At 37.5% G+C, this 11,518-nt stretch overlaps 1 protein-coding gene and 1 long non-coding RNA gene across 3 annotated transcripts; one reads left to right on the top strand and one right to left on the bottom strand.

Moving 5' to 3' along the window:
* Positions 1-3,924: 3,924 nt before the first annotated feature.
* Positions 3,925-5,412, bottom strand: LOC127102035 (protein MAIN-LIKE 1). The gene is made up of 5 exons (XM_051039455.1): positions 5,326-5,412; positions 4,566-5,240; positions 4,171-4,469; positions 4,044-4,104; positions 3,925-3,936 (listed from the first exon to the last, which is right to left on the bottom strand). Exons 2-5 carry the CDS (start codon positions 5,154-5,156, stop codon positions 3,925-3,927), a joined length of 963 nt encoding a protein of 320 aa, XP_050895412.1. The 5' UTR covers positions 5,157-5,240; positions 5,326-5,412.
* Positions 5,413-5,986: 574 nt separating this feature from the next.
* On the top strand, positions 5,987-8,312 carry LOC127105595 (uncharacterized). 2 transcript variants are annotated; one of them, XR_007795052.1, is made up of 4 exons: positions 5,987-6,430; positions 6,623-6,869; positions 6,957-7,187; positions 7,285-8,312. It is a non-coding gene; the product is annotated as an uncharacterized LOC127105595 (long non-coding RNA). The 2 variants fall into 2 exon arrangements; XR_007795051.1 differs by having other exon boundaries at positions 5,988-6,430; positions 6,623-6,840.
* The last annotated feature ends 3,206 nt before the right edge of the window (positions 8,313-11,518 follow it).

Below are 11,518 nucleotides of genomic sequence, written 5' to 3'. Positions count from 1 at the left end.
TGACTGTTAATTGAATGTTATTCGCGTGCTTTGAGTGATTAGAGTTGATGGTAGATATGGGTGAAGACCTCAGGAGGGGGAATGGGAGGTTTTTTATTAGTGTGCTCGCGAAGATACAACAATCTCCTGTCTACGTATCCTTATGGTGCAATAAGGAAATCAGAGCATTCGTAGTTCGGGCTACTACGAATATTTGGTGTGTTTTGTTTTGATGAACGATTGTGTAGGTCAGCGTTCTAACGGCTAAACGCCGGCATGTCTACTCTCGGGGGAGGCTCTAGCACTGGTCTGTTGGGCGCATTAGAAAGGATTGACAGTGTTCTTTTTGAAAGAGTTTTGGTTACGCGGGGGTGATAAGTTGAATTGATGTGTTTGATGTTTGATTAGTTTGGTTTCGATCGCACGGGGGCGAGAAGTTGAGCTTAACGTGTTTGAGATGTTTTTTGAAGAACGACGAAAGATTGAGCAATATGGTGTACACCAATCGTCCAATTCTTTCGAGGAATAATAAGGCGAACGCCTTCTATTCCTTTTTCGTCCGAATTATTTTGAAAGTTTGTTTGTGGATGTTGAATACGCACGGTAGTGAGGCGTACGCCTCCTACTTGCTTATTCAAAGAATAATGAGGCGTGCGCCCCCTATTCCATTATCCAAGTTTATTTAACGTGTTTTAGTCGGAAGTCGATAATTTGTGCAATATGGCGTACGCCAATTATTCAAATAATCGAGAGATGGCGAGGCGAACGCCTCCTTTCTCTTATCACCCGAGGTTTAAATTGTAAAAGATATGTTTAGATGTTGGTATTTGATTTGCGAAAATAGTTTGAATTTTGAATTGGTAGGTTTTGATCGAAAGATGATTTGAGCAATATGGCGTACGCCAATTATTCAAATAATCAAGGAATGGTGAGGCGTACGCCTCCCATTCTCTATTGAAGTATAAGTTGTTAAGTTGATCTTGAAACGGTGTTTGATATAAAAGGTGATTTGAGATTATTCGATTGTGGTTTTAATTTGATGACGAAAATCCGAGCAATATGGCGTACGCCAATTATTCGAATTATCGAAAGATAGTGAGGCGAACGCCTCCTATCCTCTTTTCATCTGAAATATGGAATGACAAGGATTTGGAATTTGTAGAAATGATTTGAAATATTGTGGTTTATTATTTGATGACGAAGATTCGAGCAATGTGGCGTACGCCAATTATTCGAATAAGTGAAAGATAGTGAGGCGTACGCCTCCTATCCTTTTATTATCGGAAATTTAGAATTAAATGTATTTAGGATTTGTAGTTGGTTTAGAAGATGTGATTTGAAATGTTATGATTTGAAGTGTCATGGTTTAAATAATTTGGAAATTATATTTGATTTTGAAAAGTGATTTGAAATTGTGTTATTTAAGATTTAATCGGGTGACAAGAACTCGCGCAATATGGCGCACGCCAATCATTCGAGTAATTGAGAAATAGTGAAGCATACGCTTCCTATCTCCTTTTCATCCCAAGTTTATGTTTAAGAGAGAAAATCCTTTTGAAATTGAATGATTTAGAAAAATGATTTGAATTTGTGTTTATGAATGAAATGAATTTTATTTAGTGTATTATTTCATCTACTCGATTAATCAATAACCAAGTAGGTTTCATTGTAAGGAAGCCCAAGAGTAAGCTATGTGAGGTTGATGGCGATGCATAAAAGCGATCGACTTACAAGGGTGTTTGAAAATGGACTCGATGTTGAATCGAGAAATATGTGATTTATTTTCGAAATTGGTTTGAATGACTTTAAATCAATGAAATTGAAATACTCTTGTCACAATTGTAGCACACCATGCGGATGAAATCAATAATTTGTACAATATGAATAAACAAACACAAAATAATAATTCCTATAAATCTCAAAAGTGAATGGTTATCTAAATTATGCTAAGTAATGAATAATGATAGTAAAATATGTTAATTAACTAAATAGTAGCAAATTATGTAATTAATAATGATAATAAAATTTTAATTGAGTAAATTCCTTTTAAATTAAGTTGATTAAAAGAAAAAAACAAACATGTTTCAACAAAGAGAGAATGGGCCTTGCAATGAAGTGGGCCGAAACCCAGGAAAGCCCAAATGGGCGAAATCCTCCTTGGTTCCACTAGGGGAAAATTTTACCTTGTACCCCTACAATTAATCCCATACCCCTACAAAAATTTAAAAATTCCCATTTTACCCTTAATTGGTTTTAACCAATTTACCATTTCATTTTTACCATTCTGTTGAAAATTGCAAAAATTACACTTTCACACCCCTCGCACCGGAACTCCTGCAAAAAGACTTCCGGTATGTATTTTTCCAAACCGGATGACTTTAGGAAAGACTTCTGGAACACAAAAAAAAACAAACCGGAACACTTAAGGAAAGAGTTCCGGTTCATATAAAAAAAAATTCGAAAAAAATTGCATACCGGAACTCTTCTCCAAAGAGTTCCGGTATGCATTATGTGTGTTCCAGAAGTCTTTCCTTTGTCTTCCGGTACGTTTTTTTTAAATTTTTTTTTTTTTTTACAGAAATGGAAAATCTTCCCAAAATATGTGTAGATACTACTGATGCGTTTATGACGACGGAAAGATTTGGTACACGAGAAGAGGTTATCAGATGGATAAAAAAGGTTGGAATCGACAATAAAGTAACTGTTATTATCAGTCGTTCAGATACTGAAACGGGGAAGAGAGGGAGAGGTAACAAAATAATATTTGGTTGTGATAAAGGTGGGAAACACAAGATTAGTGATAGTGGTACCCAAAGTGCTTCCAAGAAATGTGGATGTCCATTTAAAATCAGGTCGACTCCGGCGAAAGATGGATCTGGTTGGAAGATTGATGTAAAATGTGGGTTACATAATCATGGTTTACCTGATAGATTAGAAGGTCATTCGTTTATTGGTAGGTTGACCACATATGAGAAGCAACATGTCGCTGATTTGGCAAAGAGACATGTAGCACCTAAAAACATTTTGCTTTCCTTGCAAGACAAGTTTCCTGAGAATGTCACTCGGATTACACAAGTATACAAGCATAAGAGTGTGATAGAAAAAGAGATAAGAGGTCCAAGGAGTGAGATACAACATTTGTTTAAGCTTATTGAGGATGCAGGATATGTGTATTGGAGTAGAAAACAGGATGACTCGGAAGTGGTGAGAGAGATATTTTGGGCACATCCTGATTCAGTTAAGTTGTTGAATATATTTCTGATTGTGTTAGTTATGGATAGCACCTACAAGACAAACAAATATAGACAACCTTTGTTTGAAATTGTTGGCATGACATCAACTGAGTTGACTTTTGCTGTTGGATTTGCGTATATGGAGTCTGAGCAAACAGAGAATTTTTGCCGGGTACTGGAGAAATTAAAAGAGTTGTTTGTGAAGAAAGACATGTGTCCACAAGTGATTTTGACAGATAGAGATCTTGATTTGATGAAAGCAATTGAAGTTGTGTTTCCCAACTCGATTAATTTGCTATGTAGATTTCACATTAACAAAAACGTTGGTGCCAAATGCAAACAACATGTGGTGAATGACCTGCAAAAGACGATAGACACATTATGGATGGAAGTTGTCTGGGCTAGTGATGAGGTTGAGTATGGTCAGCGGTTGCATCAACTTGAGCAAGCATGTGTTGATTATAGTGGATTTATTAATTATGTGAAAGACACATGGTTGACTCCACATAGGCATAGATTTGTTGGAGCATGGATTAATCGAGTCCTACATTTGGGTAACACAACGACTAATCGGTACGTCTTATAATTTTGTATGTGTTATTTTTATATCTGATATTATTTTTATGTTTTTTTTATGTGTTATTTTGAATATCTGATATTTTTAATATTTGATATTTTCAATATCTAATGGTATTTTTTATATCTGATATTTTTAGGGTTGAATCTGCTCATTGGAAGTTAAAGCAGATGTTAGGAAACAGTATACAGATGGGGAGGGACCAACCATGGATGGGAAACACGATAATACCACTCCAGATAACCGTCTTCTACCTCAGATGGAGTGGTGGCCACGGAAGATGAACCGATCACATCGACAACACTCTGATGGTAACTGATCCAATCAACATCAATATCCGTCGCCATCATACAGTCCAGAGGTGGGGATGGAACATACTGCCTATACCCGAACTGACGTAAACATCTATCAGGCAAGTATGGAACAACTGTTTCACCCCACTTCAAACAGCCCCTGTAAAGACATATCTCATCAAATACACGCCATGCTCTATGATCCTCAAATGGTCGCCAGATGACGTCGGTAGGTGTCAGCTCGTCCAAAATAGGTCGTAAATCATCGACCTTCAGGACTCCCTGTCTATACGACCATCTCATCGCTCGGGGAAGACCACAGTTTCCAGCAGGATTCCAATTCTCCCCTCTTTTTCCAACAGTTGGAAAAGACTCGTGAATCCAACACTGTTACAAAATAAAAACATAATAAATAAAACAAATTAAGTTACAATATTTTATAAAATGAATCCAACACTTAATTAACAAAATTAAATTATATACCTGTAGGAGAGTAGGATATCCACCTAGCTGTTTGCAACTGTACATGGACGCATCTCCAAGATATCGGTAGAGGGTAACTAGTGCAGCTGCTCCCCAACTATATCCTGAACATCCATCCAAGTCCCTAAACAGGAGGAGGTATCGTGCCTCTACAAGTGTAAAGGTCTTATCAGCAAATATGGTGGAACCCACCAACATCAATAGATATGCTCTAGTCGCATATGCCCAGCTGGAAGCAGCCCTATGATGTACGAATATATCATATAACCACTCCAACTTGTAATACGACCCCCTGCAGCTCCGAACATGTGACTGTGCCTGACCCTGTGACACTCCTAGGTAGTCAACAGCAAGTTCAACAGCTAGCTCTTCAGTCACATCCTGAGGACTCCAAAAGATACCCCTAATGGGCAAGTGAAGTAGACATGCGACATCATCTAAAGTAATGCTCATTTCACCAAACGGCATGTGAAATGAAGATGTCTCTAGATGCCATCTTTCCATAAATGCAGAGACAAGATTTGTGTCTATCTTGTTCAGACTCGTTCTCTGCAGTGAAGCTAAACCGGATCTAGATACCCAACTCTCCATTTGTGGTGGAAGAGCCAATGGAACCCTAGAAGTCAACTTCAGTCCATGTCCGGCAACCTTCAACTCTTTCTTTGGTCCTCTTTCCTAAAAACAATTAAAACACATATTAGAAAACAAATTATAAAATATTCAACTATTATTCATTTTCAAATATAGCCCGTTTACTTACCTCACCGAACCATATATGTCGAGCAACATGATGCTCGTACTTCACCAAAAGAGATGTATCGTACGGCCCTCCTGGATATCCAGTCGGCTCAGCTGTAGCTGCAGATGAAGATGCACCCCGGTCTAACGTGCGGACTGGAATCCGGCCATCTGCACCTCTTCTTCGAACCACTGCAAAAATAATGTTAAAAAAAATAATTAAAATTAAAAAAAAAAAAAAAAAACGTACCGGAACACTTCCAAGAAGAGTTCCGGTTAGCAAAAAAAACAAAAAGCCTTCCGGAACACTTTCTTGAAGAGTTCCGGTATACATCAACCAAACCGGAAGTCTTGAAGAAAGTGTTCCGGTATACATGTATACAAACCGGAAGACTTTCTAAAAGAGTTCCGGTTCAGTGTCCATTAAAGACAACAAACCGGAACTCTTTAGAGAAGTGTTCCGGTGTACAAATATCCAAACCGGAAGACTTACTCTTAAGTGTTCCGGTATACAGTGCAAAAATGCCAAAAATTTGTCTTCTCCGAAAGTCTTCAACGAAAATGGTAAAAAAAATTTGAAAGGGAAAATGTACCCTATTTATATGAGGGTATTTTGGTCAAAAAAAATTTAATGTAGGGGTATGGGTACAATTGTAAGGGTATAGGGTAAAATTTTCCCACTAGGGAACCTGAGTTGGATCCTAAAAAAAAATCCAACAGCCGTATGAAGAAAAAAAAGTGGCTACCAAAGAAATCAATTATTGGTGCTGATGGAGAGATGAAACGGCAGCAAGCGTTGGACAGTGGGAAAGAAAAATGCATTAATGACCATCTCTCAAATTTAAGACAAAAGGAACGCATGATTTTGCAGACCAAAGCATCTATCTTCTTCTTAAACTTCTCTCTCTCGAAAACGCTCAGCCTCTACCTTGCCGAGTTCCCAAACCCTAATCGCGAACGAAACCCCCCAAATGCCAAACGAAAAACAATCACCATGGATCACCCTCAACACAAACAAATCTCGCATGGAAAGAAACAGTTACAGATACATTCGAAAATTCAAATACGAAGTAATGAAAAAGGCGAGAAAACTACCAAGTCGATATGTTTCAGAAGTGAGCGACTAGGTATGTGTTTACTCGTTCCTCCTGCTTTTATGAGTCTTCTTCGTCTACTCCACGTTCCTCTATCTGTGTGATTACCGCTGTCCTATTACTGTTAGGGTAGTGGCTTTTAGCTCAAGCTTATTGAGATTCAATGTGAAATCTCAGCTAGCTTAGAAATTCTGAAGTTTTATACGATTTTGGATTTTTTTGCAGAGTAACGGTGCTTCCTCTTATATCCTCTTACCGACGATTTCAGTTAAACTCTTGTGATGACATGCTTGGTTCCCTGTGAAACATTCCTTTTGGTTATGTTTGTAACAGGATGCTATGATGCTACGCAATTCGTGCTGGCCTAATGCATACGTAGGATGGATAAGGAGACCATTCCAGGATGCTGTCATGGATGCAAGTACATGGTCGATGAAGATTAGGTATCACAGGGTGTTTATGACTTTAACTGGTCTGATTTTAAATTTAATCACTTCTTCTAATTGCTTGACCGGTTTCCAGTTGCTGTCATATTAATGTGGAGCTTTGCGTTTTGCAGGTTACAATTCTGGCATCATCATCACTTCATTTTTTTGACAGGTTGTAGTTGTGAAATTAGTTTGTAGGTTCAACAGTATTGAATGGATCTCCTCTTGCAAGCTTAAGTTTATTTTTGAAAGTGGTATTTGAGAAGAGTGAACTTATTATGCATTCCTGTTCTTCGGATAACTTGCAGGCAAGGCCCCCATTAAGTTGAAGCAATTTCGTCTGCTATTTGGATGAGTCAGAGGTATTTATTTAAAACTGCACAACCTAAACGTTCTTGTACCTTCTGAATCCATGTACCTTTGTAGCATGAATTTGTGTTATTGCTTGGTACTTTGCAGGGTTTTGGTTGCAGCAAAGATTATTGTTTAGGAGACATCGGTTAATGATGATGCCACTGTGGCCAGGAGTTATGTGCAGGAAAAAAGCAAGTTAGCCGACGACCGTCACGGATCCTGCCCTTGATTATCAGCCTACGACTCTGTTTCAGCTGTGTTTTCAAAAATGTGCCCTCCACAAAGCTCACCTGAATAATCCAGATCGGGCATGTGAGGAACCAAGTAGAGGTTCTGATGATTTCCAACGAGAAGAAGCGGTATGAGCAGTTGCTAACACCCTAGCTGAAGGCATAGAACCTTGAAGCATTTGAGCTACTTGTACTGACTTGAGAAGCACTATTTCCAGGCTGTTGATCAATTTTAAGTGAATCAGGTTGAGATGTGCTTAATGACTCAGAATGCCCCTGACAGTTATGTTGCAATGTCGTCTGAATATTTGGTTTCGTTTGATTAATTTGCTTAGACTGTGTCTGAGATTGCACCTGCAGTTGGTGATGGTTGGGAGCAACAGCAGCAGGCTGTGTTGGTGTAGCTATATGACCTTAAATAACCGGTGAAACTGGAACTTGTATGTTACTGTCATAAGAAGTTGCCAATGGCTTATGTTGCTTCAATGAAGACCTGGTTGATCCAGAATGTAGCTTCTGCTGCAATTGGCAATTATTAGAAGGATGAGCAGAACCTGGTGGCTTGGGTGGTTCGCTTGGGTCTAAACCAGATCCAAAACATAAAGCTTGCTCCTGCATCATTTGTGTGTTTTGATTACTTTTCTCAATAGGTTGGCTTCCTGAAGCAGTTGCCTTTCCTTTGCCAATTGGATTGCATAGGCCTGTTATGAATTTGAGGCATGGTTTTGTATATGTTGTACTGATGCTTAGGTCATGTGCTTTGGTCATTGTATGGTGTACGTCAGCATGTGAGTTGTTTTTTGGTTGTAATGAGAATGGACAAGGTTTATGTGTTTTGGTTATAATAATTTATGTAATACAGTTTTGGCTTTTTGGCTTTTGAAATGAACATGGTTTGTATTACCTTGTGTATGGAAGTGTAAGAAATATTGGATTAATACTGTAATGATCCAGCTTCAAAAAAACAATGAATGCTTATGGTTTAAAAAGATTTGAAAAGGAACATGAAAATGACTAAAATGTTTGTTGTTTTGTTTTTTTAGCTAAAGGGTTGACCAAAAGGTCCACGGTTGACAAAAGTTAACACCTCATTATCATTTCTGAATTTTATAGCTTTTCATGTAATAAACAATGGAATGTAACCTAATAGCTAATTGCATGAGATCTTTGTAAATGAAGGAATTTGGTATGAACTTGGAATGTATGATTTGTTATGCATATGATGCAAAAATAAATAAATAATAATAATTCTATGAAAATTTAAATATGTCCGGACAAAATTGGGGTATGACAGGTATGTTTCAAGCCTCGACTGTACCGTTCAGAAATTGTGGTTATCCTTTAAGTGCTTCTTAAGAAAAGAGTAAGTTCTTGTTTTACGAAATTATTTTTATCCAAAAATTCCAATATGTTTATTAACCAATAAAAGTCACACTTTTGCAAACAAGCTGAAAAGTAAAAGGATAAGCACATATGGTGAAAGAAATCTTTATTGATTATAAATAATGGAATCGTAATAGGGTGGTTTACATGTGGAAACGATTACTAAAAGAGGGGATCGCGAAAAGAATATGAAATATATACAAATGGCAATGAGAAAATTCAGATTTCCACCGGGTTTCGACACCGCTATAATCTCTATAATCTTTGATTGTCCTTTGCACCTTCACCCCTGAGGCGAGTGACTAGGTCGATTCTTCCCATTCGGGGTATCTAGGATTGCAATAAATGTACAGATCCTTCACTTGCCACAATCTGCTACCTTTTGAATCCCTAACTTTTTCTTAGACCGTCCTTTGGGGTTTTCAGTCTATCGGGATATCCCATTTTTTCCTAAGTTGACCCTAGGGGTTTTCAACTTCCCGGGCTCTTTTATTTTTCCTTTTTTTCCTGGACCTTTCTTTTTGTGGTCCACCAAGTTTATAAATTTTTTTAGGTATAGTATTTTTTCTGAACATTTATTCTGAATTCCTATTATGTGATTCACTCATGAGAAGTTCTGAAAAACGCTATGTTGTTGCTACCATATTCTTTCTGCTTCTGTGTTGATTCACTCTTAATAAGTTTTGGAAAGACGTTGTGTTGTTGCTACAATGTTCTCTTCGCTTATGTTTTTGGACGTGACTCTGATCATCAAACTTCTGAAGAATGACAAGCTTCTGAAGTTTTGTTACTTAGATGAAGACTCTGAAGATGTCAAGCCAGATGCTGTCAAGGTTCTAGCTGAAGATTTTCTGAAGTTTTGTTACTTAGCTGAAGACTCTGACGATCTCATCATATTTGAATAAAACTTTGTGTTTCATTAATACATAACCAAATAACAATAAAACCCATCATATTTGAATAAAACTTTATCATTTATTATTAAAAATCAAATTAGATAAAAGTGGAATAAAAAATATAAAATAATAACATTAAAATCTGGTTGTAACCAGTATTTGTTAATAAGTCCAACTGTTATTGGCATTACCTGTCAAGTCCAGTTGTAACTGGTATCTTTTTAAAAAAAGGCCTGGTTGTAACCAGTATTGTTTACGAGTCCAATTTTTATTGGCATTACCTCTCAAGTCTGGTTGTAACTAGCATCTTGGTTTCAAAATCCAATGGTAATTGGTACCTGTAAGTATGGTTGTAACCAACATTTGTTTGCAAGTCCAATTGTTATTTGGCATTACCTGTTGAGTCCAGTTGTAACTGGCGCTCAAATTTTAAAATCCAGTTGTAACTGGTATCATTTTAAAGTCTGGTTGTCACCAGCATCTGTCAAATCTAGTTGTAACTGATATCCTTTTAAAGTCTGGTTGTCACTAGCATCTTTCAAATCCAGTTGTAACTGGTATCCTTTTAAAGTCTGGTTGTCACCAGCATCTGTCAAATCAAGTTGTAACTAGTATCCTTTTAAAGTCTGGTTGTCACCAGCATCTGTCAAATCCAGTTGTAACTGGTATCCTTTTAAAGTCTGGTTGTCACCAGCATCTGTCAAATCCAGTTGTAACTGGTATCCTTTTAAAGTCTGGTTGTCACCAGCATCTGTTAAATCCAGTTGTAACTGGTATCCTTTTAAAGTCTGGTTGTCACCAGCATCTGTCAAATCCACTTGTAACTGGTATCCTTTTAAATTTAGGTTGTCACCAACATCTGTCAAATCCAGTTGTAACTGATATCCTTTTAAAGTATGGTTGTCACCAGCATCTGTCAAATCTAGTTGTAACTGGTATCCTTTTAAAGTTAGGTTGTCACCAACATCTGTTAAATCCATCTTGTAAAGGGTATCTTTACGTTTGGTTGTCACCAGCACCCTTGAAGTCCAGTGGTAACTGGAACTAATTCGTCTAAGGATGGTGGTGATCTACGTTTATGGTATAAGTCCAATTATTGTTGGCACCTAAAGAGAGTTTTCTGTCCTTTTTGACCCCGGTGCTTCCTAGAAAGCTATCGTTTTGACTTTTTCAGTGACAGTATTTTCCGAAATTTTTGATCGGACGATTGTCTTGTGAGAAATATCCGGATTTGTCAAGAATGTTTCAAGTTGTCATTAAGTCATGTATGAACCTATTGATATACTCTCTTTGAACTTTCAAATGTCGTCAGGTCACGTTTGGACTTACTGTCAGAACTCCTTGACATTCCCCAGCATTGTCAGGTCATGTATGAACCCGTTGCTGAACTTTTTATTCCAGTATTACCAGGTCATGTTTGAACCTGTTTTTAAGACCTTTTTTCTTTGATTATTCCAGTGTTGTCAGACCATTTATGAACTTGTTGTGGGAATTTTCTAAAAAAAATAATATATATTCGAGTTGTTAGTAAGTCATGTGCGAACTTACTGACGGAATCTCTTGTATTCAAAGTGTCATATATCAACTTTCACTTTGAGTACTCCCCAGTGTGTGTCTGACTCTCCAACATGATTGTTATCCCTAGCGAGTTGTTTTACCCTATTTGTCTGTTTCTCTGTGGGCCATCAGTATTCCCCACAGATTGTTTTGTCTGGAATGACATCTCTTGTTAAGGATTCACTATGTCCCTAACAGATAAGTTCAGAAGCAAAAGTCTTTCACCCATGCATATCACATCATAGCATTTCCATTTCAGAATCAAAATCCGGG

The sequence above is a fragment of the Lathyrus oleraceus genome, chromosome 7 (genome assembly GCF_024323335.1).
Source record: "Lathyrus oleraceus cultivar Zhongwan6 chromosome 7, CAAS_Psat_ZW6_1.0, whole genome shotgun sequence".
In the NCBI taxonomy this organism is placed as follows: domain Eukaryota; kingdom Viridiplantae; phylum Streptophyta; class Magnoliopsida; order Fabales; family Fabaceae; genus Lathyrus; species Lathyrus oleraceus.
Note: the sequence above shows the minus strand (reverse complement) of the source record. Positions and strands in the feature narration are given on the sequence as shown.